Raw genomic sequence first — 25,210 nt, forward strand, 5'->3', positions numbered from 1 at the left:
TATATTAGTACTTACCTTTTCTATAATTTAAAAGCCAAAATTAAAACCCAAATCAGGGGTAACAGGTTATCGGCAGTCAATTAAAGAGGACCATGGCTGGTCCTTAAAAATGAGGACCATATTAGGGACTCCCCACTATTTTTCCATCAATTTTTTTTACCATAGTTAATTCTATTTGAGACATATCGAAGAGTAAATATAAATATTTCTACTGCCTGGGGTGGAGTTGGATCATGTTTACTATGTTGTGGGACTACAACTTTTTCCTATGAAGCACGGATACTCCTCGGATTAGGCATGTCTTAGTGTTGAACACGTGTCAAGCCTGACACCGACACAATTTTTTTTGAAGAAGCTAAATTAGCCCACCTAAATTGACACCGGTGAGAAACAAACCTAAGACCTTGAGGAGGATCACACTCCCACGTCTCAAGCCAATACCGACACATATTACACTGAATTGTGTGATCTTCTCAAATTATTAGTGGTAACGGTTAGTCGGGGTCCGTATCGTGTCTTGTATCGATGCATCATAGGCTCCTTCTAAAACCCCTCTTGATGATTTCCAATTATACTTTGAATGGAAGATTGTTTTTTTTTAATTTTCAACTAATATCATTTTCTAATTTTTATTTCTCTTTTCTTCTCTTTCTTGTCTTTGTTCCTCTCATTATCGTCTTCCTTTGTCTTTCTCTTCCCTTAATTTTAGAATTCAAATCAATTTTTTCTTGTTTATTTTGTGTATTCCATTTTTTCACAAGCTTTTTAAAAATTCTTTGCATTTTCTTGTTGTGGTAAGGATAAACATGAACTAACCCATATGAATTGAGTTCATAAAAATCGATGTGGTGCCTATCTCCCGAGTATCTCCCGAGAAGTAATTTGGTTGTAGGGTAACTTTTCAGCCTCAAGAAACTCGGTTTGAGACTTGGGCACCAAACAAAAATAAAAATTGACGTGAATTAGGCACGGAGAAAAATGCATGCCAAATGTTCAAAATCAACCTTCCACACTCTTTTAATGTTTTGTTTTTTATTAGATATAAAGTTCAAAATAACAGCTATTCAGAGTAAATAGCCTTGGTAGGTTTGGTAGTAAGGCCAAACCCAAATGGGAAAAGGGGGTCATAATGAGGATCTCCAACATTCATTGGAAGTTGATCAACACTTTTGAACCATGTTCTTGGAAGCTTTCCTGTGAAACCATAGTCACCAAATAAAACATCAGCCACGCCTTGTCCTTCACTACCTGGTAGCCAACCAGCAACAACTGCATCCATCAAACCAACATACGGTTCGATAACTAAAGGCCGACCCGAAATAATGATAACCACACACTTCATAGCTCCACAAACATTTGCCATGATCTCAGAACCTGGGCTTGGGATTGTCAAGTTCATGTTATCACCATGCCATTCAGCATAAGGATGCTCTCCTACTACAACTATAGCATACGAAAATTCATTGGATTCAACAAATTCTTTTTCAGGGTTCTCCTTGTAGATCACCGTGGTCTCTGGATCAACACTGTTTTTCACAGCATTGAGAATTGTAGTCCCTGATCATATGAAGGCATACAATATTAACTAGGGTGGCAACCGTTACGTTTATCATATAAGAGTTATGTACAAGCTATTTCTATATAATAAATTCAAGCTGCATGCATAGAAGCTATAAGCTGATCTCATAAGCTATCTTGGAGAACTTATAGAAATAATCCGGAAACAGCTTATGGACAAGTCTTAATTTTTTTCCATAATCTCTACCATATAGGAACAAGTGTTTTTGCTAGTAAGGTCAAATAAGCCAGAAGGCACATAGTCGATGATAATAGAAATACAGTTAAAATTTAAAATTAATCATACCTTCGATATCATAGTTGCCACTGACTCCTTGCCATTCAATGGTCCAGCCACCACACTGATATCCTAGATTATTTGCATGGCTACCGGCCACAAGTATCTTCGGAACCTTTTTAGGAAGAGGTATCAAAGGCTTCTCAGCAGATTTACCGTTTTTTAGAAGGACCATGGATTTCCTCACAGCTTCCCTGGCCAGTTCTCTATGCACCTGTTCATAATTCAAATAAGGATAGATTGTGAATAAGGAGTTGATTTGTTCTCCTATTATATTTATTAGTTTGTTCCTAGAAATAAGGACATAAATCAGAAATTGATTTGTTTCCATTATATGTAATTATTTAGTGTAATTATATGTATAGCCTTGTAACCTCTATATATACACAAGGAATAACAATGAGAAGGATCAAGCCATTATTTGTGACATAGATGAGACGTTTATAGGGTGATCCTTATAAGTTATATCTAATTGCGAACTTAAGGAAGCAAAAGGAAAATAACTAACCTTAATCCCAAGATACTTGACCAAACTGCAATCAGCAAAAGGGTTCTCAAAAATACCCATCATGAATTTAACCCGCAAAATTCTTCTCACCGCATCATCAATTCGATTCATAGCAATGAATTTATTATTCACCAATGTCGTTACTTCATCAATGAATTCGGTGTAGTTCTTCGTAACCAAGAACTGCAAGCAAAAGCTAAGTGTGTAACAACATGAAATATTTCCTCACTGTATGAACATTATTAATTCAAGCATACATATCATATAATTTAGGCTTAAATTACCATGTCAATGCCAGCAGAAACTCCTGTTAAAACTGAATAAGTGCAGTTAGCACGATATGGAGAGGTGATCTTATCAATACCGTCTGAATCTGAAATAACAAATCCCTGTTATAATCCAAGAAAAGCTTAGGGGATTAGTTATTTGAAATTTTGCATATATGATGATTTAGATTTTCAATGATACATTTGATGAACAGTTTATTTACCTGGAAATGGAGTGTGTTTTTGAGGAAGCCAGTAATAAGGTCATGATGAGCATGCATTTTATCTCCATTCCAACTCGAGTAAGATACCATAATGGTTGACACACCCTTGCTAATGGAGCTCAAGTAGCCTGGCATGTGAATTTCCATCAATCCATCTCTATCTATAACAGTGTCACTCTCGTCTGTCCCATTGGTTGTTCCACCGTCACCGACGTAGTGCTTAGCGCAAGCTATAACCTTTTCTCTGTTCAGCAGTACAAGAGTATTTCAACAAACATAACACTCTAACTAAGCCAAAATCAATAATATGTTTTAACATAGAATAAGCATGTTATAGTTTGTTTCAACATAAGGAATTCTTCCGTCCTTGCTTTTACGGACAAATTATCTCGGTGTTTTTAACCATAGCCGATCAAGTAAGAATAAGGAATGAGAAAAGAAGAAGAATAGAAAGAGGAAAATAAAGACAACTATTTGACATTTTCCGGTCTGAACTCTATAAGCATTGTTTTTAAGGGCTGGGCAACCACATATAGTACAACAGGTACATGGAAACCTATGGCTAAGATGCTAAGGCCAATAATATCAACTACAAATTTCATTTCAATTAAGAGCAACAATATCAACTACGGTCTACGAGGTTCAATTTAATTGATACTTGGACCGTTAATCTATTCCTAAGGACACGAATGCCCTCCAGAAAGGCTTAGGCACCCTCCAAAAAGGCTCCTAAAGCCTAGGCGCGTTCCCCCCAGGACCGCTGCCTCAACAGGCTTCTAGAAGCTTCTAGAGCACTATAAAATGACTTAAGGCCCAGGTTTCTTGGGGCTTAAGTCACGAGAAAACAAGCCCGCGGAGGGCTATAAATACACCTCTTGAGAGCATTATCAAGGCATGACCAAAGGAGACTAAATCCTAGTTTCTAATATTGTACTCACTGCAAGTACAATACTCTCATGTTAAAACTGTCCTTTATGTTTTCTAAGGGCTTATTTACTTCTGGTGTTTCCATTTTCGCTGATAAAATAAGCACCAGAGAACATAATAGGGAAATTTTTGAAAATGCATTTGAAAAATAGATTGAATATGAGTAAATATTAATTTAACAATTAACTACTAACATTTTTCATTAAAAAAAATAGATTGAATATTTTTGAAAAATTTCAATGTATTGTTTTCAGTGTTTCCAGAAATGCATTCTCTCTAATTAACTTTCATCTTCTCTATATCACAACTAAAAAAGGAAAATCCACAACCAAATGTCATTTCATCCACCCACATACAAAGTAAACGGACCCTAAATTCTTACTTTCTGTCAATAAAAGGAACACCCTTAGGCATATTATCAGGGATTTCTCCTTGCAATCCTGATATGATTTCAGTCATAGCTTGAACTAGTTTAGGATCTTCACTGTAGCTTTCATAACACCTACCCCATCTGGGATCTCTACAGACCTGTCAACTTTCAAGAGTATAAGACAGTGCCAAATCTCAGTATAATTTAACATTAAAAGTTGGTGGCATTTACTTACTGCTACACAAGGTGCAAAAACATACTGAATTCCTGTTGCTCTAACTTCAAGTGCAGTTGCAGCTCCAATTCTCTTGACTAGTTCAGGGTCCCTAACAGCAAAATAGAAATATCCATTATTAACATTTATAAAATGATTATTTACTTGAATAAGCAATATAAAAACTTTTATTAACTGCTAAGAAAAGGACTTACCTGGTAGCTCCAAGCCCTATATTATGAGGAAAAATAGTTGCTTTATAAACAGGGCTGTTGCCATGAACAGCATCAATCCCATAAAAAATTGGAATTCCAAGCCTTGTTGATAAAGCATCTTTCTGAAATTCATTCACCATATCAATCCAGTTTTCAGCAGAAGCCTGTGGAACTGGAGTACTTCCTCCCTCACTCATAACACTCCCTAAACAATAATCAAAAAACAAGTACTTTTCATTAGAATCTAATTGAATGATAATACCTAACATAAAGTGGAAACAAAATTGTAAAAAGAAATAATTATCTTTACCTATAAAATACTTGTTGAGCACATTATCAGATGCATACTTACGCTCAATCTGTAACATTTGACCAATTTTCTCTTCAAGAGTCATTCTACCAATAAGATCCTCAACTCTAATATCAATTGACTCATTAGGGTTCTTATACTTCATCAAGTCTTCTGCCTCCAATAAACCAGCCCAACTACTTAATAGCCAAAACCCTACCAAAAAGATTGAATTTTTTTCCATTTTGGCCTCTCCTATGAACTGAATCTAACTCAACAGGCTTTGTATGACTCTGTCCATAGTAAGAAGGTTCACTATCATTGGTTTTTCATGCAAATGTAACTTTTTCTCAAACGTGATTTGGAGAGAAAAACCAAAGCTAACACATTGAGATTTATATGTAAAGCTTAAAGAATAAGAAATCACCTTGAGTTTATGATGAATGCCACTGTGCATGGAATGAAAATGAACATCATCACCAAACGCTGAAATATATTTATGGTAAATGATTGAGATCATTTTGAGAGATGGATAAGATTGAATAAAAAATAAGTTGAATAAGAAATTAATAGTCTATAATTAATAAGGTAGATGAAGATGATTGAATTCTGGACATAAAAGTTTGTTAATAAATATTGTAACAAGTACAGCTTGCAAGTAACACCAGTGTCCAAAAATATTTATTAAAATAGAAGCAAGCAGATAACAAAATAAGATCTCATAGATGTGATGTAATACACTAGATAATGTTAAAAAAATAAAATAGAACGTGTTTGTTTGAGAAGAAACAAAATAGAAAGTTTTATAAATTGAATTTTCTACAAGGGGCTTGAAAAATTTCAATGTTGTTATAAAATATAGATTAATGAAGAGAAAGAGAGAGAAGTAAGAGAAGTTGTATTATTTTCTCTTCAAAGTACCCTATTTATAGGGAAAATAGAAGAGCATGGTAAGTATAGTGGGTGGACATCCACTATAATATATTTATAACACTCCCCCTTGGATGTCCACCGAAGATATGTCTCATTAAAACCTTACTAAAATAAAAACCCAGTGGAAAAAAATTCTAGTGAAAGAAAAAGAGTACAATATCCTTTTAAGTGTGAACTGCCTCATTAAAAACCTTACCAGGAAAACCCAATGGGATAAAACCTAGGTGAAGGAAAAAAGAGTGCAGAATACATTTATTTCTCCCCCTCATGAAGACAAATATCTCTTAGACGACGAAGACCAACTTTTAGTACAAGTTTCTCAAAAACTTTACTTGGGAGTGACTTTGTAAAAACATCTGCAAGATTATCACACGAACGAATTTGTTGAATGTTGACCTCACCATTCTTTTGAAGATCATGAGTGAAAAAGAATTTTGGAGAAATATGTTTTGTTCGGTCTCCTTTAATGTATCCTTCTTTCAACTGAGCGATGCATGCTGTATTATCTTCGTAAATTATTGTTGCATCCATTCTTCCAGAGGATAAACCACAATTCTTTTGGATGTGCTTAATCATGGATCTTAACCAAACACATTCTCTACTTGCCTCATGTAATGCTAAAAGTTCCGCATGATTTGATGATGTTGCTGTTATTGTCTGTTTCACAGATCTCCATGAAATTGCTGTATCTCCACTTGTAAACAAATAACCTGTTTGTGATCTACCATGGTGAGGATCTGACAAATAACCTGCATCTGCATAACCAATTAATTCTAGTTTGGGTACTTTAGGATAAAACAATCCCATATCCATTGTACCTCGAAGGTAACGAAGTACATGCTTAATCCCATTCCAATGTCTTTGTGTAGGTGAAGAACTATATCTTGCTAATAGATTGACAGAAAATGATATATCGGGACGTGTATTATTAGCAAGATACATCAATGCACCTATTGCACTGAGATATGGTACTTCAGGACCAAGTATTTCTTCATCTTCTTCTTGAGGTCTGAAAGGATCTTTCTTTACATCCAGTGATCTAACAATCATTGGAGTAGATAATGGATGAGATTTTTCCATGTAAAATCGCTTTAACACTCTTGTTGTGTAAGCTTCTTGATGCACAAGAATCCCGCCATTTAGGTACTCAATTTGTAATCCAAGATAAAACTTTGTCTTTCCTAAGTCTTTCATCTCGAATTCTTTCTTTAAGCAATCTATGGCTTTTGGAAGCTCTTCAGGAGTTCCGATAATGTTTATGTCATCAACATAGACAGCAATTATAGCAAATTCTTTTCCAGATCTTTTCATAAAAATACATGGACAAATGGAATCATTTTTATATCCTTCCTTCAGCAAATATTCACTGAGGCGATTGTACCACATGCGTCCTGATTGTTTTAGCCCATAGAGAGACTTATATAATTTTATGGAGTAGTCATCCCTAGATCCTGAATTATTTGTTTCAGGCAAATTAAATCCTTCAGGGAGTTTCATGTAAATGTCACTGTCAAGTGAGCCATACAAGTAGGCTGTAATAACATCCAACATGTGCAAATTGAGCCCTTCATGAGCTATAAGGCTCATTAAGTATCTAAAAGTAGTTGCATCAACTACAGGTGAGTATGTCTCATCAAAATCAATTCCGGGTCTTTGGGAAAACCCTTGAGCAACAAGTCTTGCTTTGTATCTTGCAATTTCACCATTCTCATTGTGTTTTCGGACAAACACCCATTTATATCCAACTGGCTTCACATCTTTAGGTGTTCGGACAACAGGTCCAAAAACTTTTCTCTTATTAAGAGAATTTAATTCTGCTTCAATTGCATTTTTCCATTTTGGCCAATTTTTGCCTTGTCTACATTCCTTAATAGACCTTGGTTCTTGATCATCATTATCATTTATCACATTTAACGCTATATGATATGCAAAAGCATCATCAAGGTTGACTTCATCTCGGTTCCATTGTATTCCATTGGTGACATAATTTATTGAGATCTCTTGATTTTCAGGTATTTCAGATATCTGATTAGGTTCTTCTGGAACTGAAATATTGATTATGTCAGAAGACTCTTTTAGAGTTTCTATATCCTCTTTTGGGTCATCTTCCCTTTTTGCTCCTTTTCTTGCTCGAGGATTTTTATCTTTGGAACCGATTGGTCTACCACGCTTCAAGCGTGGTTCAGACTCATTTGCAATTTTAGATTGTCCAACAGGGACATCCATTTTTATTGGAGCATTAGCAGCTGGTATATGTGATTTAGTCACACTTTTTGGATCAGTGAATGCATTTGGTAATTGATTTGATAAACTTTGCAAATGAATTATCTTTTGAACTTCGAGTTCACATTGTTTAGTTCGAGAATCAAGATGAGATAATGAAGATTCATTCCAACTGATCTCCCTTTTTAGCTGCATTTTCTCTCCCCCTAATATTGGGAAATTTGATTCATCAAAATGACAATCAGCAAATCGAGCTGTAAATAAATCTCCTGTTGTTGGTTCGAGATACTTTATAATGGATGAAGATTCATATCCAACATATATTCCCAACCTTCGTTGAGGACCCATCTTAGTGCGTTGTGGTGAAGGAATTGGAACATACACCGCACATCCAAAAATTCTTAGATGGGAAATATTAGGTTCTCGACCAAGAACCATTTCTAAAGGGGAGGAGTTATGATAACTTGTTGGCCTGATGCGAATCAATGATGCAGCATGCAAAATTGCATGTCCCCAAGTGGAAATGGGTAATTTGCATCTCATGAGAAATGGTCTTGCAATTAACTGTATACGCTTGATAAATGATTCCGCAAGTCCATTTTGTGTATGAACATGTGCTACAGGATGTTCAATGTCAATTCCAATGGACATACAATATTCATTAAATGATTGAGATGAGAACTCAGCGGCATTATCAAGTCGTATTTTCTTGACAGGATAATCAGGGAAATGAGCTCTTATTCGAATTAGTTGAGCTAGCAATCTCGCAAACGCCTGGTTGCGAGTTGATAATAAACAAACATGTGACCATCTAGTTGATGCATCAATTAAAACCATAAAGTATCTAAATGGTCCACAAGGTGGGTGTATTGGCCCACAAATATCACCATGTATTCGCTCTAAAAAATTTAGAGATTCACTTCCAACTTTTGTTGGTGATGGCCTGATTATCAATTTCCCTTGTGAACAAGAGGTACATGAGAATTTATTAGATTGAAGAATCTCCTGGTTCTTCAATTGATGACCACAAGAATTATCAATTATTTTTCGCATCATTATATACCCGGGATGTCCCAACCGGTCATGCCAAGCAACAAATTTATTATGATTTGTAATCTTCTGGTTTACAATCACATGTGCTTCAATTGCACTTATATAAGTGTAGTACAAACCAGAGGAAAAGGAAGGTAACTTTTCCACTACACTTATTTTATCCAAATGATGTCTCGTTATATAAAGATATTCAATATTTCCTTCATTTCTTGTTTCAATATGATATCCATTTAGACGAATATCCTTGAAACTTAATAAATTCCTATGAGACTTGGGAGAATATAATGCATTCTCAATGTTTAAATTTGTTCCTCCACACAATATTACATTAGCTCTTCCGGAGCATTCAATTATTTTTGAACTTCCAGATATGGTACTAACACCGGTTTGTTGCTTTAGAAAAGAAGAGAAATATTTTTTATCCTTGAAAATTGTATGAGTTGTTCCACTATCAGCGAGACACATATCTCCATTATTGGGGTTAATGTTAATACTCATTCTATCTAAAAATGAACAAATAAGAGATAAGTATGAATATAAGAATTACTATAAAAACATTTATTATTATCAGATAAAACATAACATAAAACAAATAGATACAACATAAGACTGTAAAACTTTTATTATCATTAGATAAAAACATATCATACAACACTTTTATTATAAGAAAATAAAAGGTACTCTTAAACATTTTATAGGTGGGGTTCTATTCCTGGATATTTTCATCTCTAATGAGATGGTCAATCTTTTCATCAGGATCAACAAAGAAATCAGCAGCATCTAAGTGGGTACTTTCCATATTACCATAATCATCTTCATCATTTTCGCATGCAAAGTGCGTTTCAGCCCTTTTATCCTTATTTTGAAGTGATTGTTGGTAAAGATCAACAAGATGTTTTGGGGTACGACAGGTACGACTCCAATGACCTTTTCCTCCACAACGATAGCAAATACTCTCATTACTTTTGCTGCTTTGACCAATATCATTCTTTACAACATTTTTCATCTTCTGGTGAGAAAATGTGTTTTTGTTTTGGTGAGAGTATGTGTTCTTGTAATCTCCATTGTGATTACGATTAAAACCAAAACCACGTCCCCTTCCATAACCACGACCACGTCCACGTCCACGTCCACGACCATGACCACGGCCACGACCACGATTTTGTCCATAGTGATCATGTGTTGCTACATTCACTTCTGGGAATGGAGCACTACCAGTGGGACGAGCCGAGTGATTTTTCATCAAAAGCTCGTTATTTTGTTCTGCCACAAGCAGGCATGATATTAAGTCACAATACCTTTTAAAACCCTTTTCACGGTATTGTTGCTGCAGGATTACATTAGATGCATGAAAAGTGGAGAATGTTTTTTCTAACATCTGCGCATCAGTCACCTTTTCTCCACACAGTGTTAATAGAGAAGTAATCTTAAATACAGCCGAGTTATATTCGATTACAGACTTAAAGTCCTGTAAACGCAAATATAACCATTCATTACGAGCATTAGGAAGGATGACAGTTTTCTGATGGTCAAACCTTTCTTTTAAATTGTCCCAAAGATCTTTTGGATCTTCTATGGTAAGGTATTCATTTTTTAGATCCTTATGAAGGTGGTGACGAAGGAATATCATGGCCTTAGCCTTTTGTTGTTCAGTTGTTTTGTTTCCTTCTTTAATTGTATCTCCATGCCCTTCGGCATTTAAATGAATTTTGGCATCTAGAGCCCAAGCCAGATAATTATTTCCAGAAATATTAAGAGCCTCAAAATCAAGTTTTGCAAGGTTCGACATGATTCAATCTATAATACAGAAGAGCATAATCATCATTAAATATACACACACACAGATATATATATATATATATATATATATATATATATATATATATATATATTATGACGAAAAAAAATACCATTTTATTTAATAGCAATGATTACAAAACATGATAATATAATATTTTAATCTAATCCTCCACGAAAATAAAAAGTAATAATACAAGCAAAGACTAATAATGGTAAAACGAAAATTATAGCTAATAGTACAAAATCTTCTCCTAATTCTTCAATATGAGTGAAAAAGAAGAAGAACACAATAACCACAAATAGAGTGATGCATAGAAAAAAGATTTTAGCCATTTTGTAAGTATGGGTAAATATTTTGAGATGTAAAAAAATATGAATGAAGGTGAGGTATTTATAGAGTGAATTTTATAAAAAATGACCGTTATTGTTACCGTTAAATTCACTGTTCATAGCCGTTAAATCACCGTTCATGACCGTTGAAATTACTGTTCATGACTGTTGAAATCACTGTTCATAACCGTTGAATAATGAGAAAAATATTTTAAGCGTTAAATATCATCTAAGTTAGGACATGATTTTTCAAATGGTCTGCAATACCATTTTTTTAGTCCAGTCAAATGCTAAAAAAAAAACTTCACGCGGACAAAAGAAAAGAAGTAACACATGAGTTTTTCAATAAGGAAAATTGCAACATCACATGGTGCATGCTCCAGTCAAAAAGAAAATTGCAACAAACAATTGTCAAGTTTTCTATATAGTGCATTAAATGCATGGCTTAGTTTTTCCTTTGAAATAGTTCAGCTATGTATAGATTGTTGCAGAGAACACACATAGCTTGCGGTGGAGCAGTTTGAAAACATGACATAAAATATAGTTTTCACACATTAAGGACATGACTTTGGTATGAAAGGATCGCATAACTTTGGTTAGTATCACTACTCGAAATTATCTTTCGTGATAATATAGTATATATGGGGTTTTAGACCACCACTTTAAATAATAATATCCATACTTATTATAGATCACTTGACGAGTTGCCAGTTTTCTATAATAAGAAGTAAAGTAATAATAACAATAATAGCCACTCTAGTTATAAATCACTTGACGAATTGCCAGTTATCTATAACCGGGGCAGATAATAATAATATTAAGATGATAAAGATAAATGATATACATAGCAATATTAAGTAGTGATATTAAAGTGATGAGTATAGGTAACATACGTAGCAGTAGTGTAAACTCCCGGTTAGAAACAATCGTGCTGATAACGTGTTATAAAATATAGATTAATGAAGAGAAAGAGAGAGAAGTGAGAGAAGTTGTATTATTTTCTCTTCTCTGTTTCTATTACAAAGTACCCTATTTATAGGGAAAATAGAAGAGCATGGTAAGTATAGTGGGTGGACATCCACTATAATATATTTATAACAAATGTCAATTTAAATCTGAAACCTTATTAATAAGGGTGTCCCACCACAAATAAAGGTGACAATTTTATTCAAATGCAAAACTAATAGGGGTTGTCCACCGTTAAATCCTACAACTATCTACAACAAAATGAGAAAGACAACTTGATGAAAGTATTTAATTTAGGGTTTTTAGCATCATTTAGGAGCTAGTTTTGAGTTTTTTTTAGGAAGTTTTCTATTGTTTTAGTCGAGTTTTTGTAAGGAAATCAAAGTATTCACAAAGGAGAGCAAAAAAGAGGAAAAAGGCCTTGGAACATGCCAAAATACCCTAATCAGACAACTATGTGGTCGACTGGTCGTGCTAGACTTTCTACAAGGATATCATAGTTGTCTTTGGGGTATATAGTCACGCTTCATTGCACAGCAAGGATGAACTGCGACACAGAGACTGGTACGCATCGCACAACAACAGTTTCGGAAAAGTAGGGTTTTGCATGTCTATAAGTAAAGAGTCCTTAAAATAAATTGAGCACACATATTTCTTGTTACACTGTTTTTCCAAAGAATAATTTTACTATGGTTAATCTTTTTCGAGATGTATCAATTTTTTTTTTTTTATGCTTTTACTATGGGTTAATCTTTTACTATGGCGTCATTTGTTCCATGTAGCTGACCCCACTTAGTGGGATAAGGCTTGGTTGTTGTTGTTGTTGCTTTTACTTGGAAATCATCAACATCAGTTGAGTGTTGATGATTTCCAATTATACTTCGAATTGAAGAAAATGTCTTTTTTCAACTATTATCCTTTTCTAATTTTTCTTTTTATTTCTCTTTTCTTCTCTTTCTTGATCCTCTTCCTTTGTCTCTCTTCCTCTCATATTGTATTCCTTCATCTTTATCTTCCTCTCATATTAGAATTCAAACCGATTTTGTCCTGTTTATTTTGTGTTTTCCATTTATTCACAAGCTTTCTATAAATTCTTTGCATCTTTTTTTGTTGTGGTAGGGGTAAAAGTGAACTTACCAATATGAAATGAGTTCATAAAAATTGACGTGAACCAAGTTCCCATATACATTACTCAGTTTTGAATTCAACTAAAAAAATGAATGCCGAATGTTCAAAATCAACCTTGCACACTCTTTTAATGTTTTCTTTATAATGAGTATACATTTCAAAATAATAGCTATTCAGAGTAAATAGCCTTAGTAGGTTTGGTAGTAAGGCCAAACCCAAATGGGAAAAGGGGGTCATAATGGGGGTCTCCAACATTCATTGGAAGTTGATTAACACTTTTGAACCATGTTCTTGGAAGCTTTCCTGTGAAACCATAGTCTCCAAATAAAACATCCGCCACGCCTTGTCCTTCACTACCTGGTAGCCAACCAGCAACAACTGCATCTATCAAACCAACATACGGTTCGATAACTAAAGGCCGACCCGAAATAATGATAACCACACACTTCATAGCTCCACAAACATTTGTTATGATCTCAGGACCAGGGTTTGGGATTGTCAAGTTCATATTGTCACCATGCATTTCAGCATAAGGATGCTCTCCTACTGCAACTATAGCATAGGAAAATTCATTGGATTCGAGAAATTCTTTATCAGGGTTCTCCTTGTAGATCACTGTGGTCTCAGGATCAACAGTGTTTTTCACAGCATTGAGAATTGTAGTCCCTGATCATATGAAGTATACAATATTAACAAGGGTAGCAACCGTTTGAATAAACAACTTAATTAAGCGCTTACTAGCATATGCGCTTATCATATTAGAGTTATGTACAAGCTATTTCTATATAATAAAAAAAGGGATAAAATAAAATCAAGCTGCATGAATATCAGGTATAAGTTGATCTCATAAGCTATCTTGGAGAACTTATAGAAATAAACCGAAAAACAGCTTATGGACAACTCTTTAGTTTTTTACATAATCTCTAGCATATAGGAACAAGTGTTTTTGCTAGTAAGGTCAAATAAGCCAGTAGGCACATAGTCGATATCATAAGCCAGTAAGTGTTTTTGCTATTTCGAAAATTTAAAATCAATCATACCTTTGATATCATCGTTGCCATTGACTCCTTGCCATTCAATGGTCCAGCCACCACACTGATATCCTAGATTATTTGCATGGCTTCCGGCCACAAGTATTTTTGGAACCTTTTTAGGAAGAGGTAACAAAGGCTTCTCAGCAGATTTACCATTTTTTAGAAGAACCATGGATTTCCTTACAGCTTCCCTAGCCAGTTCTCTGTGCTCCTGTTCAGAATTTAAACAAGCATAGAAGAGATATTTGTAGGGTGGTCCATATAAGTTTTATCTAATTCGAACTTAGGGAAAGGAAAATAGCTAACCTTAATCCCAAGATATTTGACCAAACTGTAATCAGCAAATGGGTTCTCAAAAATACCCATCATGAATTTAACCCGCAAAATTCTTCTCACCGCATCATCAATTCGACTCATAGGAATGAATTTATTATTCACCAATGTTGTTAGATCATCAATAAATTCGGTGTAGAACTTTGGAACCATGAACTGCAAACACAAGCAAAGTGTGTAACAATATTAAATGTTTCTTCACTGAACATTATTAATTCAAGCATACGTATTAGGCCTAAACTACCATGTCAATGCCAGCAGACACTCCTGCTTGAACTGAATAAGTGCAGTTAGCACGAAATGGTGAGGTAATCCTATCAATACCCTCAAAATCTGAAATAACAAATCCCTGTCATAATCCAAGAAAAGCTTAGGGGGTTAGTTATTTAAAATTTTGCATATATGATGATTTAGATTTTCAATGGTACATTTGATGAACAAATTATTTACCTGGAAATGGAGAGTGTTTTTGAGGAAGCCAGTAATAAGGTCGTGATGAGCATGCATTTTATCTCCATTCCAACTCGAGTAAGATACCATAATGGTTGACACACCCTTGCTAATGGAGCTCAAGTAGGCTGGCATGTGAATTTCCATCAATCCATCTCTATCTATAACAGTGTCACTCTCATCTATCCCATTGGTTGTTCCACCGTCACCGACGTAGTGCTTAGCACAAGCTATAACCTTTTCACTGTCCAGTGATACAAAAGTATTTCAAAAAAAACTTAACACTCTAACTAAGCCAAAATCAATAATATGTTTTGACATAGAATAAGCATTTTATAGTAGGACAAAACTAAGGTGCATTTCCTTATGTACTTTTTGTATGGTTCTTCACATAAAATTCACTTTTTGTGCTTATAACAAACTTTGAGAAATTTGTGGATTTGAGAAATCATTGGTAGTTATGAGTATTTGATGTGAAGAACCACATGAAAAGCACCTAAGAAATGCACCTAAGTTTTGTCCTTTATAGTATGGTGCAACATAAGGAATTCTTCCAGCCTTGCTTTTAGGGATAAGCTATCTCGTTGTTTTCAACCATAGCCGATCAAGTAAGAATAAGAAATGAGAAAGAAGATGAAGAATAGAAAGGGAAAGGAAAGACAACTAGATGTACATTTTTTCTGGCCTGAATTTTAGTAGCTTTGTTTCTAAAGACTGAGCTGCCACATATTACAACAGGTACATGGAAACCTATGGCTAAAAAAAGGCTAAGACCAATGATATCAACTACACAGTTCAATTGAATTAAGAGCAATATTATCAACTACAAGGTTCAATTTAATTGATACTATCATATTAAAACTATCTATTTTGTTTTCTAAGGGCTCGTTTACGTCTGGTGTTTCCTGTTTCCATTTTTGCTGATAAAATTACACCAGAGAATGTATTACAGAAGTTTTTGAAAATGCATTCGAAAAATCTATGAAGCACGGCTACGGACACCGGACATGACACGGACACGGACACACCGACACCTGTAATAATTTAATAAAATCACATAATTCAATAGAATCATAAGCGTCGTTTCGGTATCGATGTCGGTGTCGGACACCGATGCGTGTCCAACACCGGGACACTCCTAATCTAAGAAGTGTACGTGCTTCATAGCTAAAAATAGTTGAATATTTTTGAAAAATTTCAATATATTGTTTTCAGTGTTTCCAGAAATGCGTTCTCTCTAATTAACTTTCATCTTCTCTCTATCACAACTAAAAAGGACAATCCACAACCAAATGTCATTTCATGCCACCCACATACAATGTAAAAATCAAAATTAAAAATGTTAGAAAGTAAACTGACCCTAAATTCTTACTTTCCAGCAATAAAAGGAACACCCTTTGGAATATTATCAGGAATGTCCCCTTGCATTCCCAATATGATTTCAGCCATAGCTTGAACTACTTTAGGATCTTCGCTGTAGCTTTCGTAACACCGACCCCATCTTGGATCTCTACAAACCTACCAAGAGCATATACCAGTCCTAAAATCTCAGTATAAGATGATAACATCAAAAGTTGGTGGTATGTACTTACTGCTACGCAAGGTGCATAAACATATTGCATTCCTGTTGCTCTAACTTCAAGTGCAGTTGCTGCTCCAATTCTCTTCACTAGTTCAGGGTCCCTAGCAGAAAAATAGAAATGCACATTATTATCATTTATAAGAAGAGCAATAATAACTTGCATAAGCAATAGAATGATTTTTATTAACTGGTACAGAAAATTCCCTGATGGTTTACATCTAACATTTACACACCCTACCCAAAAGCCTTCTAATGTCAAGTAGGCAGCTTGGTAGGTTCCAAGTAGACAGCTCTATTGGTGAGCTGAGGGACGTCGAAAAAGTCCTAATCAAAAGGCCGAGGTTCAATCCCTAGAGACTAACAAACAATTAACAAAACCGCTAATTTACTAGCATTTGCCTATAAAAAATTTACCTGGTAGCTCCAAGCCCAATATTGTGAGGAAAAATTGTTGCTTTGTAAACAGGGCTGTTGCCATGAACAGCATCAATCCCGTAAAAAATCGGAATTCCAAGCCTTGTTGATAAAGCATCCTTCTGAAATTCATTCAACATATCAATCCAGTTTTCAGCAGAAGCCTGTGGAGCTGGAGTACTCCCTCCCTCACTCATAACACTCCCTAATCAATAATCAAAAAACAAGTATTTTTCATTAGAACCTAATTGAATGAATATACCTTAGAAAAATAGGGAAACAAAAAATCATTATCTTTACCTATAAAATATTTGTTGAGCACATTATCAGATGCATACTTACGCTCAATCTGTAACATTTGACCAATTTTCTCCTCAAGAGTCATTCTACTAATAAGATCCTCAACTCTAATATCAATTGACTCATTAGGGTTCTTATACTTCATCATGTCTTCTGTCTCCAATAAACCAGCCCAATTACTTAATAGCCAAAATCCTACCAAAAAGATTGGAATTTTAGCCATTTTAGCCACTCATTAGCACTGAATCTAATTCAACAGGGTTTGTAAGACACTGTCCATAGAAATGAGGTCCATTATCATCATTATACATTATTAATAACCTCAAATAATGAAGAAAACTAAGAACCCTTTTAAAAAGAACACAAAATCTTCATCATTAACAAAAATGGCACAAATGCTTGGTTTTTCAATAAAAAGCAACTTTTTTCCAAAAGTGATTTGAAGAGCTTTTCAAAGAAAAGCAAAAGCTGATACATTGAACATTGAGATTCGTATGTTTAAGCTTATAGAACAAGAAATTACCTTGAGTTTATGTGAAACTGAAAGCATGAATTCAATGCCACTGTGCATTGAATGAAGTATCAAACCATTTGACCTTTGAGAGATGAATAAGATTGAATAAAAAAATGAATAAAATATGATTAATAATATTTTTTCTGAAAAAAATATTGGAAACAAATACACGTGGCAGTGACACATTACTGCAGAGATCAGCTACCTTGTAACATCAACAATGTCCAATAATAATATTAATAACAAAATAAGATCTCAAAGATGTGATGTAATACATAAGTTGAAAAGAGATAATGTATAAAATGTAGATAAATGATATTTGTACAACCATTTTATGACAATTTTTTGTACAACTTTTTTTCTCATACTCACATGATGTTCTTATTCTCTCTCTTTCTTTTTCTCTCTCCATTGTTTTTGATCAAGAGAAATGATATTTTGACAACCACTTTTTGATAACTTTTGGACAACTTTCTCTCTCATACTCACATGATGTTGTTATTCTCTCTCTTCCTTTTTCTCTCTCCATTGTTTTTGACCAATAAGAAGTGAGAAAAACAAGGTTGTCAACAAAGTTGTCATCAAATGGATGTCAAAATATCATTACTCTTTGATCAATAAGAAGAGAGAAAAACAACATTGTCACTAAAGTTGTCATGAAATGGATGTACAAATATCATTGCTCTAAAATGTAATACATAAGTTGAAAAAGAGATAATGTATAAAAACAAAATAGAGTAAGCCACATATTTGCTTCTTGCGTAAGTCATTTTCAAATTAGTTTATAACTTTATTAATATTTTAAATTAATCATTGTTTTTATCAAAAGTTTCTTAATTAAATTTTTAGTCATGTGACAAAAACATAAAGACAATAATTAATTTAAAATATCAATAAAGTAAGAGACAATTTAAAAAGTGACTTACAAATCAATTTGATAGTTTGCTCGTTTTTCTTTTAATGGATAAGTTGACAAAAGGTAAAATTGAATGACGTGTTATGTATTTTTCAGAGTCGTTGGATTGTATAGATAAAATACTTATAATAGTGTGCTAACTTTTCAACCACTTCTCTTAAAAAGAGAATTTTCAACCACTTATGTAAAAATATAAGGGTAATAAAACCAAATATGTAATCATCTTCAGCACTTCAACTAAAGCTATGAAACACAATTTTAAGAATCCAACCAAAAAATGACATTAGATAATTTTTTAAAATAACAAATGTTTTGTTAATTGCTCCTTAAAAAAAATGTTATGTTAATATTTTCTCTAGATTTAAATTTTGGATCTTTAACTTTTAAAATTTTGATGGACGAAATTGGCAAGTGCACCAAATCGTAACAGATAATAAAGTAGTAAGTTTATGGTTTATATGGATTGTCGTTCAACTTAGCAATTAGTAAAACTTATTTTAAAGGGTGAATTTAAAAGAATTGATTAAAGTTGCAAGGTTTAATTGCCCTACTGCGAACATGGAATCCTTGAATCTTTTTACCTCTTTGTTGGAATTAACTTAGAAAACAATCAGTTATGTGGTGTCTACTCATGATTTACTAAAACTAAGGTTTAAAAACTCCATTAAAACATATTACGGCAACATATGTTCCAAGTTAACGTAGTTATACGTCGGCGTTCTCAAAAGAAGAGAGTAGAAAATCTTAAATTTCAAACCTGAATTTCATTTCCATCTCAGAGAGATTAAATTGTTGAATCCAAAAAATTGCTTGCCAACCTAACACCTTGCCATCTTGGATTCTTGGATTGAAATTGATAGCATTATCCAAACTTCTTTGTTGATTACTCAACAAACTCCTCGTAGAAGTGTAACTGGAATTTCAATAGACATTTTTTTTTCTTCTTAAAAGTGTAACTGGAATTTTAAGCAATTGATGGAGGTTTTACAGCAATCTCCAACTTTTTTTTTTGTTTTGAATAAAGCAATCTCCAACTTCTTTAGCTGACATTATCTGGCCTTTATAATTTATCCGAAGCCCAAAGATTAATCAACACTCGATACGGATGCTTCCACAACATGTAAATTACACTTGATGCATTACACTATGATTATGACTACTTTCTGATTAGCTTGTTCTACTCTATCCGTCTCTATATCTAAGCACCATTTTATTAGAGACAAATGGTGCTTACATATAGGGACGAAGGGAGTAGCTTTTTCTTTATTTATTTTGCTATAAAAAACTTTTTATCCATTTTTCCACATGTTTACACAAATTAAGAGCATGTTTGCTTTCATGAAAGAATTCATTTCCTAAAAAGAAGAAATTGGAAAGACAAAATTATATTTATAATTGTGACATTGATAGTCATTTTACAACTTAAAGACATTATTGACAAAATAAAAGTTAAATTAATGTTGCATTGATTTTGCACCTTTTCTTTTGAGGGAACGATACATTACACTTAATACACGAGAAATCTTTCCAAAAAAAAAAAAAGAATAACAAAACAAAAAAGGGGGTGAGGCCTAGATTACCCTCTCTTGTTTAGAGGGTATTTACTCTTTCATGATATCAACCAATCAAAAATGTAATATACAAATGTAACATTAAATGTCAAATAAATGAGTCAATTTTTCTATAAAAAAATCAATTTTAATAAGGTAACTTTTAATTGTTATTTAATTATATTTAGGTATACAATCTTAATTAATTTACACTATAAGACTTGTAAAAATTAAAATTTCACATCAAATTCAACCCATCATATACGTTCATAAATTTTGTTCCATTCCAAAACCTAAAACACACATAACATGCAATTTCTTCTTCATTCTTCTTCCCAGCTTGATTGTTCAATTTTCTCGTTCCATAATTGCCGCCGTTTCCCATTATCGTGAGAATCGTTGTCGTCCGTTTGATTCCAGACATCGTGAGATCATCGTTGTTTCCAAAAGCTATATCCACGAATTGCTCACGAATTAACGCCCACCTTATGAAATTCATGTTTGTATTAGCATTATTTATTATTTTTTTATTTCACTTTGTCTTCTCTTCCATAGCGTTAACCGACCTCACACCGTGTTCACAATCTCAACAAATGTTCATTTCGGTAACACAAAATTCACCAAGAACAGGAACAACATAACAACACAATATAATGATTTGAATAAAACAAATTCCAAAAGTAAATTTAATAATCAATATTGTACCAAAAATAAAATTAATAATCAACACATTGAAGATCCATTTATCTTAATCAAACGCAAAATTTGTGTGATAAAATACAATTTTATATAATCTCAAACAACTCAATCAAACTCAAAACCCAAATAAAAATGGAAGCATCATTGGAATTCATGCCAAAGTTGAAAGTCTCCACTGTCGCATTATAAGTGTGAAACCGTTGCAATCAAGTCACGATAGTAGTGAGAAAGAAACGAAAATGAAAAATCAAATCAAGAAGAAAAATCAAGTCACAATACCTGATGTGATTATGGAAACAACACTGATTCTCACAATGTCTGGAATCAAAAGGAAGGCAGCGATTCTCACGATTATTGGAAATGACGGCAATTCTGAAACGAGAGAATTGAACAATCAAGATGGGAAGAAGAAATTGCACGTTATATGTGTTCTAGGTTTTGGAATGGAACAAAATTTATGAACGTATATGGGGTGTGTTTGGTAAAAATAAGTTATAAGCTAGCTGAAAGTTGAAAAGCTAGCTCATAGTTGATGTCTTATACCTGATAGCTTATAGTTGAAAAGCTGGTTTATTAAAATTGAAGTGTTTGGTAAAATTAGTTGTTGAAGTGGCTGATAAGTATAAAATGACATAAAAGGACATGTTTATATATATATATGTATATATATATATATATATATGTATATGTATATATATATATATGTATATATATATATATATATATATATATATATATATATATATATCTTTCAAAAAAATAAAATATATATAGAGAGAGAGAGATATTTTTTCTAATGTATTTACTATTTTTTAATATTTTAATTTATGGTTAACTATGTTTTGGATCCCTATAAATATTCAAACTTTTGGTTTTATTCTCCAATAAAATTTCACCGACAATTTTGATCTCTGTTTTTCTTTTGTTTTTTTTTTTTGTACAAAAGAGGGCAAAAGCTCATTGATCTCTACTTTTATAAATCCCAAAAATAAGAGGAAGGTGGAAAAAAAAATGTAAGCAAGAATATATAAAATTTCACAACGTACCGTAGGCTAGTTATAGTTAAATATAAAGCATTTCTTTTAAGAAATATATATATATATATATATATATAAAGCGTTCCTTAAAAAATAAAATAAAGCATGGCAGTTTTTTTTCAAAGAAGAAAATGTGGCAGTTGTTTTATTAAAAAATAAGCTATGAACTTGGCCGTTATTTTTTAAGCCATGAACATGTTATTTTATTAAAAAATAATTAAATTAAATTAATAGGGTTAAAATTGAAAGAAAATATAAAAATAGGGTTAAAATTGGAAGAAAATATAAAAAACTACCAGTTATAAGCTCAAAAGCTACTTCAAATAGTTTCTAAAAAAAAGCTATAAGCTAGTGGAAAAAGCTTTTTACCAAACACATCTTATTATATCAAAACAAGCTTATAAGCTAGTCCAACAAGCTATAAGCTAGCTTATTCATGTTACCAAATGGTTGGGTTGAATTTGATGTGAAATTTTAATGGTTACAAGCCCTACAGTGTAAATTAATTAAGATTGTATACCTAAATATAATTAAATAAAAATTAAAAGTTACCTTTTTAAAATTTATTTTTTTATAGAAAAAATTGACTCATTTATTTGACATTTAATGTTACATTTGTATATTACATTTTGATTGGTTGATATCTTGAATGGATAAATACCTTCTAAACAAGAGAGGGTAATGTAGAAAAAATCATAAAAGGGTGAAGGACTGCAAAACCATTCCATAAAGAAAATTTAAAAATTGAATTGTAAATATTTCTAGTGACATTGAAATATTGAATTGGACCGATCTTCACACTCACCTATGGCCGCTAATCCTCTCTCTTCTTGTTAATTTCTGATAACCATTGGATTGGACCGTTTTTTCACTTTGTGGTGTGTGTATTTAACTTCTTATAGAACTCAATTATCATCCAAGGGACACCCAAATTAAAAAAGAGGATAAGGTTAGTCTCTCTATTTATATATGTGATATTTTCTTCAAAAATACAAAACACAAAACAAAAATGACATCTAGTGTGAGTGCTGCTCCTACATGCAAATGTGAAGCAAAGTGTGTCATATCCATCTCTCGAACAAAAAAGAATCCAGATAGACGTTTCTTTGGATGTCCATATTATGCTGAGGTAAATTAATACAAAGAACCCTACTCTAACTTCACATTTTGAACCCATGCCATTTGGTATTTTAGGTTTACATATACATTTGGTTCATGCAAATATATTATTTTTTGCTTTTAGTTTCTATAATATTTTTTTTTCGTCCTTGTAAATTTACCACATTTTTTCGGTCCTTGTTATTATGTTTCAGTTCTTGCAAAATTTGTTATATTAAAAAAATTGGTCTCCACAATATGAAGATTTGATTTTCGTTCCTCTAATACGAGTGAAAAAATTACTAAAATAAATATTGCATGCATATCATAGAAACTAATGTTTATAAGAATAAATTTTGTAGGAATTAATACAAAACAATAGAGACCAAAAATAAAACAAAGTATATTTAGCTACAAGACTAAAAATAAAATAAAAAAATTACAATACTAACCGTCTAAAAAATATGTTTCCAGGGATCGGAGTATATATAATTAAAGCAGTATCTTAAGTTAATTAAATTAAACAGTGTATTATTAATTTTTTTGCTGACTATGTTGCAGAAAAAACTGAAACATTGTGACTATTTCATGTGGGAGGATGACTTCATTGCGTCCCAAGCTGCAATGGTTGAGTTGCAGGAAACCACGATTAAGAGAGAAATGGAAGCCATGATAATTCAAATGAATAAGGATATGAAAGCCATGAAAATTCAAATCAATAAGGATATGGAAGCTACAATTAATCAATTGAAAAGAGATACGGAACACAAATTTAATATATTAGAGCAGGATATTGAAGTTATGAAATTCCAAATCGAATGGCAAGCGACTAGAAAGATTTCGGTAGACGAGGTAGCGTTTGATGTTAAGCATCTCTCTTTGGGTGGTTTGAAAGGTTCGAAATGATTTTATCTTTTGAGCCAAGATCGAAGCTTTCGATAGACGAGGTAGTGTTTGATACTAAGCATCTCTTTTAGGGTTGGTTTATGGAAGAAAAAAAAGGGTGTCCTTTGTATCGTTTGCGATGGCAGTCAAGTCCCCTTCTTCGTACTATTAGATATTTTGGGTGTTTTTTGTTTTTGTTTTTACTTTTTCTGTGGGTGTAGTACTAAGTATTTGATGTATTAGACTTGGATTATGTATGTGTTTTGTTTGTGATCAAATGTATGAAGTAAAGTTTTTCTTGGCAAACCTAAAACCTTTAAGAATTCGGATGCGTTTAATATTGACCTCTTATAAATGGTTTAAAGGTGAATGTTTACCATTTTTAGTAAAAAAAAATTATAATCCATTCATATTAGACAAACCATAAAATTTCATATTAGACAAACCATAAATATTCATATCCAAGAAAAAGCATAAACAACATGATATTATAATCCATTCAAAAAAAATAATGATATACTATAATCACACACTTAAAGTGCTAGCTTAGCTTTGTAAATTCTGGATTCTAATTGTGTTTATGTCTTTAGAGAACAAATATATGTAAATATACTGTTATCAGAGAAAGATAAATATAAATAATTTTATAAGTGTTGTTTGATATGGGGCATCATCCACTTGCCCTAAATTTTCTAATAATACAGGTGATTTAATTCGAGAATTCATCTTCTTCCCGCCATACCAAGTCCATAAAGTTTTTCGGTGGAGAAACAAATAATTAAACAATAAGTTTTCAAATGTACAAACTAAGAAAAGAAGATAAAGCTAAATAAAAAGGAAGAGCAAGATCTACAAAGTTATAAATTCAAAAACTCCATAGGCACAAAATAAAAAACTCAATGTCATATGACATAACTTAAAAAGTGATTTAAGTTTCAACTTGCTTCACGCCATAACTTGCTTCACGTGTGGTGCAAGTGAAGCAAGTTATGACATTGAGAAAAAGTGTTCTATTCATATTCAAGAGGAAACGCACTTAAAAGAACAAGTGTTCTATTCATATTCAATTCAAGAGGAAACGCATAGAATTCAGTAAA

The 25,210-nt window shown here is 32.8% G+C and overlaps 4 protein-coding genes across 5 annotated transcripts; 1 reads left to right on the forward strand and 3 right to left on the reverse strand.

Moving 5' to 3' along the window:
• Nucleotides 1–990: 990 nt before the first annotated feature.
• LOC146909368 (uncharacterized) lies at nucleotides 991–5,696 on the reverse strand. The gene is made up of 10 exons (XM_085727539.1): nucleotides 5,296–5,696; nucleotides 4,890–5,161; nucleotides 4,580–4,784; nucleotides 4,386–4,476; nucleotides 4,163–4,308; nucleotides 2,854–3,097; nucleotides 2,648–2,752; nucleotides 2,364–2,546; nucleotides 1,865–2,069; nucleotides 991–1,557 (listed from the first exon to the last, which is right to left on the reverse strand). Exons 2-10 carry the CDS (start codon nucleotides 5,110–5,112, stop codon nucleotides 1,061–1,063), a joined length of 1,899 nt encoding a protein of 632 aa, XP_085583665.1. The 5' UTR covers nucleotides 5,113–5,161; nucleotides 5,296–5,696; the 3' UTR covers nucleotides 991–1,060.
• Nucleotides 5,697–9,783: 4,087 nt separating this feature from the next.
• Nucleotides 9,784–10,866, reverse strand: LOC146909369 (uncharacterized). Its single transcript, XM_085729348.1, has one exon. The coding sequence runs from the start codon at nucleotides 10,864–10,866 to the stop codon at nucleotides 9,784–9,786; it is 1,083 nt and encodes a 360-aa protein (XP_085585474.1).
• Nucleotides 10,867–13,334: 2,468 nt separating this feature from the next.
• Nucleotides 13,335–17,997, reverse strand: LOC146909370 (uncharacterized). Of its 2 annotated transcripts, none has more exons than XM_085727541.1 (10): nucleotides 17,938–17,997; nucleotides 17,415–17,609; nucleotides 17,115–17,319; nucleotides 16,711–16,801; nucleotides 16,491–16,636; nucleotides 15,119–15,362; nucleotides 14,913–15,017; nucleotides 14,642–14,824; nucleotides 14,342–14,546; nucleotides 13,335–13,967 (listed from the first exon to the last, which is right to left on the reverse strand). In XM_085727541.1, the coding sequence occupies exons 2-10, from the start codon at nucleotides 17,560–17,562 to the stop codon at nucleotides 13,471–13,473; spliced, it is 1,824 nt and encodes a 607-aa protein (XP_085583667.1). In that variant the 5' UTR covers nucleotides 17,563–17,609; nucleotides 17,938–17,997; the 3' UTR covers nucleotides 13,335–13,470. The 2 variants fall into 2 exon arrangements, with proteins under 2 accessions (XP_085583667.1, XP_085583666.1); XM_085727540.1 differs by having other exon boundaries at nucleotides 17,415–17,686.
• Nucleotides 17,998–23,101: 5,104 nt separating this feature from the next.
• LOC146909371 (uncharacterized) lies at nucleotides 23,102–24,419 on the forward strand. The gene is made up of 2 exons (XM_085725478.1): nucleotides 23,102–23,259; nucleotides 23,790–24,419. The coding sequence occupies exons 1-2, from the start codon at nucleotides 23,140–23,142 to the stop codon at nucleotides 24,132–24,134; spliced, it is 465 nt and encodes a 154-aa protein (XP_085581604.1). The 5' UTR covers nucleotides 23,102–23,139; the 3' UTR covers nucleotides 24,135–24,419.
• The last annotated feature ends 791 nt before the right edge of the window (nucleotides 24,420–25,210 follow it).

Source organism: Medicago sativa, chromosome 7 (assembly GCF_051527215.1).
Source record: "Medicago sativa cultivar Bolivia chromosome 7, Bolivia_mono, whole genome shotgun sequence".
In the NCBI taxonomy this organism is placed as follows: Eukaryota; Viridiplantae; Streptophyta; class Magnoliopsida; order Fabales; family Fabaceae; genus Medicago; species Medicago sativa.

Coding starts and splice junctions, on each gene's coding strand:
- LOC146909370 (XM_085727540.1), bottom strand. CDS start 17,637: ATGGCTAAAATTCCAATCTTTTTGGTAGGATTTTGGCTATTAAGTAAT. Junction 15,363..16,490: donor GTTCCTTTTATTGCTGGAAA/GTAAGAATTTAG, acceptor ATCACTGGACAG/TGAAAAGGTTATAGCTTGTG. Junction 15,018..15,118: donor AAAACACTCTCCATTTCCAG/GTAAATAATTTG, acceptor GGATTATGACAG/GGATTTGTTATTTCAGATTT.
- LOC146909368 (XM_085727539.1), bottom strand. CDS start 5,112: ATGGAAAAAAATTCAATCTTTTTGGTAGGGTTTTGGCTATTAAGTAGT. Junction 2,547..2,647: donor TTTCTGCTGGCATTGACATG/GTAATTTAAGCC, acceptor TTTTGCTTGCAG/TTCTTGGTTACGAAGAACTA. Junction 2,070..2,363: donor TCAAGTATCTTGGGATTAAG/GTTAGTTATTTT, acceptor AATTATGAACAG/GTGCATAGAGAACTGGCCAG.
- LOC146909369 (XM_085729348.1), bottom strand. CDS start 10,866: ATGTCGAACCTTGCAAAACTTGATTTTGAGGCTCTTAATATTTCTGGA.
- LOC146909371 (XM_085725478.1), top strand. CDS start 23,140: ATGACATCTAGTGTGAGTGCTGCTCCTACATGCAAATGTGAAGCAAAG. Junction 23,260..23,789: donor GATGTCCATATTATGCTGAG/GTAAATTAATAC, acceptor ACTATGTTGCAG/AAAAAACTGAAACATTGTGA.